Source organism: Spinacia oleracea, chromosome 3, assembly GCF_020520425.1.
Source record: "Spinacia oleracea cultivar Varoflay chromosome 3, BTI_SOV_V1, whole genome shotgun sequence".
In the NCBI taxonomy this organism is placed as follows: Eukaryota; Viridiplantae; Streptophyta; class Magnoliopsida; order Caryophyllales; family Amaranthaceae; genus Spinacia; species Spinacia oleracea.
In genome coordinates this window covers 5321519-5326101 of record NC_079489.1, presented here as the reverse complement: position 1 = coordinate 5326101, position 4583 = coordinate 5321519, and the positions used below count along the sequence as shown (strand labels likewise).

General features: G+C 34.8%; 1 protein-coding gene across 1 annotated transcript; it reads right to left on the bottom strand.

Annotated features, from left to right (window-relative positions):
* Positions 1 to 3161: 3161 nt before the first annotated feature.
* LOC110783051 (F-box/kelch-repeat protein At3g23880) lies at positions 3162 to 4466 on the bottom strand. The gene has a single exon (XM_021987345.1). The coding sequence runs from the start codon at positions 4464 to 4466 to the stop codon at positions 3162 to 3164; it is 1305 nt and encodes a 434-aa protein (XP_021843037.1).
* Between the last annotated feature and the right edge of the window lie 117 nt (positions 4467 to 4583).

Sequence of the window (4583 nt, the reverse complement as noted above, 5' to 3'; positions counted from 1 at the left end):
TATTGAAGGGAAAAAAAGCTTGAGATTGTTGTTATTGATCTTCCAATATATATATAGCGTACGTATAAGATAGAATTATGCCAAACTACCAACACTAGGAAACAATCCTATTTCCTATAAACTACTTGAACATAAATAAAGTCTACTGAGTATATTAATTAGGCCCGGCCCCGAGGGTAGGCGAGGAGTGTCACCGCCTAGGGACTAAGGCTCGAAGGGGCCCAAAAATTAGCGCATAAGCTGCTCGGAAGGGGATCAAAGGGACAAAAATGACATTTAATGTACTATGGACTAAGTATTGAGGAAGTAAAAAATTTTAAGGCTCTGTTCTGTTCGACTTATTTTGACTTATTTCAGACAAAATGAGTTCGGTTAATTCATATATAAGTTCAGATAAGTTCAGCAAAAATAAGTTTTTTTTTTCCAGATACTTTCACACACACATAAGTTTATTTCACATAAAATAATTAAGTTTAGATAAGTTCAGTTTAATTTCAGTTAAGTTCAGATAATATAAGTCCAGTCAAAATAAGTTCAATGTAACAAAGCCTAATACTTTCAATTGTAGATTAAAAACGTCATTAACCCCTATAATTCCAGATTTCAATGCATTAAAGACAATGATAGTTTCCAATAAGAAATTGAAAGATTCTATACTCTCATTCTCCAAAGAAGACTTCCCGTTTTCTCAACTTTGCACTTGGAAGGAATTCAAACCATCAACCCTTTATATTTTATTGTTGCATTAATTGAATAGTCTTGTTTACCCTTTGAAACATCTAGTATAGCAATTTCCTCCATATTTTTCTTAGGTCAATTGGTAATGAAAAATTGAACATCGGAGTACTTTTTCCTGGGTGATGATAAAGGTCGCCATCTTATGTGTTAGGATTTAATTGTTATATATAGGCGCTACGTAGATTATGTTACGTGTTAATTGCTACATTTAGTTGTCACAATCTTACGTGTTAGGATATAATTGCTACATATAGGCGTTACGTAGGTTATGTTTCATCAGAATGTTTTTACTATCAATGCAATATTTTTATTATGAAAATATGTAAATAAGTTAGTCGATATAAAGAAAGAACAAATTGGAATATTCAGATTTAATTTTCTACCTTTTTTTTGGAGCACGTATAATAGGTTATATAAGTTAAATAGTTTAGTTTCCAATTTAAATTATGACACATAAACATGCAATGTCATTATTATGACGAGTTAAGTACAGAATTGGGACCTAAGTTTTCATACAAATCACCAATCAGGACCTCACTCTTATTTATTCACCAATTGGGACCTAAGGTTAACAATTCGGCAAGTTAACCCAAGTTTAACTCACCGGAGCAAAAAACATAAAATTTATGTCTTTTACTCAATAACTTCAATAGCATATTTCCTTATTGCTTACCTATGTGTTTTCTACTGAGAGTGATGTATAGCTCAGTTGGTTAGAGCTTCTATCCCGGTTTCAGGTGATCCTGATATCGATTCTCATCCCCGCCCTTGTGGCTCATTCGCACCCAAAAAAACCTATGTGTTTTCTACTTAAATCTGTTGTTAGTATTGACTGACAATCAACTACACTTTCTTTTTTAAGCAAATTACTAACTACAATTTCAAAATGCCTTTAGGATATAATTATATAAATGAATGTTTAGTTATAGAATGCACTAATCTTTATCCTCAAAAAATAAATAAATGGGTTACTATTAATCCATTACATATTATTTCGCCTATGACCTCTAAGTTGTCAGGACCGACCCTTAGTATAATGGGTTACTATTTATCCAATGTCGTAATACTTATTACCTTTACTCCTACAATCCTGGTCTTAAAAACAATGATAATAATCTCGTTAAGTTAAATGTTGATTTTGATCTTAATTATGCGAAATTTATTGCACTGGTTGGTTGCGTTAATGGGTTAGTTTAATTTGTTTATTGGAAATTCATGGGAAATTCATTTTTCTATATAATCCTACTACTAATGAAATCCATAAGGTTTACTCTGAAGGTTTCATATCCTCGGCTCATCCCGTTGATTGTTATTGGGGTATGATTTTGCTTACAATGACTTAGTAGTTAGAATTTCTACGAATTACCTTGATAGAGAAACTGTTGATGTTTATTTTCTTCGATCAAATATGTGGAGAAATGTCGAATTTGGGGTTGAGGAAGGTATGAAAGTGTTCGGGCGACCATCGTTGATTAACAAAATAAATTGTAATTGAAAATGTGGAGTAAACTTTGTAAAACATACTACCTCAGTTTCAAAAAGATATTTACAGTTACTATTTACACGGACTCCAATGCAATATTTAACTACTAATATATCCAATTTTGCATGTGAAAAAATTATAAAAATACATCCCGAGACCAATCTAACGAGATCTTACATGTAACGTTTTGATGTATAAAATAGTGAGAATTTACGGTCAAAATTTTTATAATTTGGACACATTTTCCAAAGCGTAAAGAACTTTTAGAAACGGAGGTAGTATAATGTAGTTGCATACTTGCATTTGATTTGGCACAAGAGACGTCTGAGTTGTACCCTCATTTGGGGACTTTGGGTTTATATGAAGTTTTGTGTGTGATAGGGAGGATGTTTAGCGAAATATACTTCCAATGCTCGAAATGAGTTGGTTTTTGAGATTGTGAAGCATCATGGAGAAGTGATTTCTGTTTGTTTTGAATGTGATTTTTATATGAACTATGAAGTCATTAACGAACTTGTAACTTTGTTTTAACCTCTGTATTGGGGTCGTCTTAAATTTTTCGGAGGCCCTATACAGATTCAAATTTTGGGCCCCTAAATATGTATACATATATATGATCCATAATAAATATATATACTCTAAATTCGATCACCAAAAAAAAATACTCCGTAACAAAAATAATCTAATACTTATATAAAGTGGGCTTTTTTTTTATTATTGGGCCCTTGGGGCATGTGCTATAGGGCTGTTTGCACTCCCTTAAAGACGGGCCTGTCCGCAACTATCTTCAAATGGTTAGTTATAGTATGATTTAATAAGAGTAAAAAGTGCATCATACATTCATACTCTTATCTATTTGAACATAATTCCGCCCTTGTAAACAAGTGGGACAGAGTACTTTCCCTGTTCTTTAACTCTTCTTCTGTGAACTTCGAACTAACTACAATGGCGGAATCAAACTAGGAAAGTATCCAACCATACAAGGTCTTTGAGTTTCTTTGAACGTTACAAGTGGAATGTACTGTTTAGAAGATGAACTCAGATCCACTAGAGCAAGTTCCCAGTTCTTAGACACCACCAACGACTTCCCACTCCTTGTAAATCCCACCAAGCTAGAGAACAACCACGACTTCGAATAACAGGACATTGAAATCGATTCCACTTCTCCAGTTCGCTTCATTATCGATAAACAAGACTCCTTGTGCATGTCTGAGCTGCACAGGGTCAAACATCCTCCCATAACACACAAAAAATGATCATGGAAACTCTTACTCCTTGGAAAAATACCAGGAACTTCACCAAACTTTTCGAGTTTCAAATCGAAGCCAACGACAACAGGATTTTTAGTATGATTTCTACTCTCCATGATCCAAAACAGGGTGTTGTTTAACAAAACACCCGGGTTTGTTCTGGTTATAGAAACACGAAGAAGATCAAGACCGTGTTCATGAACCTGTTTCCATTCCTTAGTCTGTAGTGAAAAAACAGACACAATGATTTCCTGAGTGTCATAGTTTTCGGCTATTCTCACCACTTTATAGTCATTAACAGAGGAAACATAGGCGAATCCCCACGAAGAACAGTAGTTATAAGGACACAAACAGAAGTCGGGATTCTCAGGAAACTTCTGATAGTGATAAGCAATGGGGTTCCATACATAGAAGTAACCAGAAGAAGAAGAAGAATCTGATAAACATACTAGCCCGTTACACGACCCTACCAAATGAAGATGATGATCATCATTCTGGTTGTTGTTTTCGAAATTAGGCTCTAGTTTCACTAAGGAATAATCAAGAACTACTTCTCCTTCCTGAAGGTAGAAAAGATAGAAACTGTTTTCTGCCTGGATAAAGAGGCATTCTACAGAAGAAGAAGAAGAAGAAGAAGAGGGACAAGTTTTGAAATAAACATCGGCAAAATCATTGGAAGAGACAGTAGAATACCATTGTTTGGAAACAGATTTTGATTGGAGTAATGATTTGATAGGGAGTCTTGCGAGAATCTGATGCATTAATACATCAAGAGGGAGCTCGCTTTGCTGCTGATTCGGGACGCCTTCTTCTCCATGCTTAACCTTACTCGAAATGACATTGTTGCCTGGTCTGGTAATCTTACAGGATTCAGTTAACAGCCTGAGTCCTGATACAACTTTCCGGTGAGGTTTTCGCCGGAGGACGGTTTTCAGAGAGGTAATATCCTCTTCGTATTCAGAAGTGTTTACTAATTTCTCACTCATTTGTTTCATTTTTTTACTACTTTGGTTTGGCTAGGAAAGGTGTGATGGATATATGCACTCAGGTGGGAGTTTGTTCTCTTTAAATAGAGGCAGTTGGGTTGACAGTTGTGTTTTTCCCTACGCTAC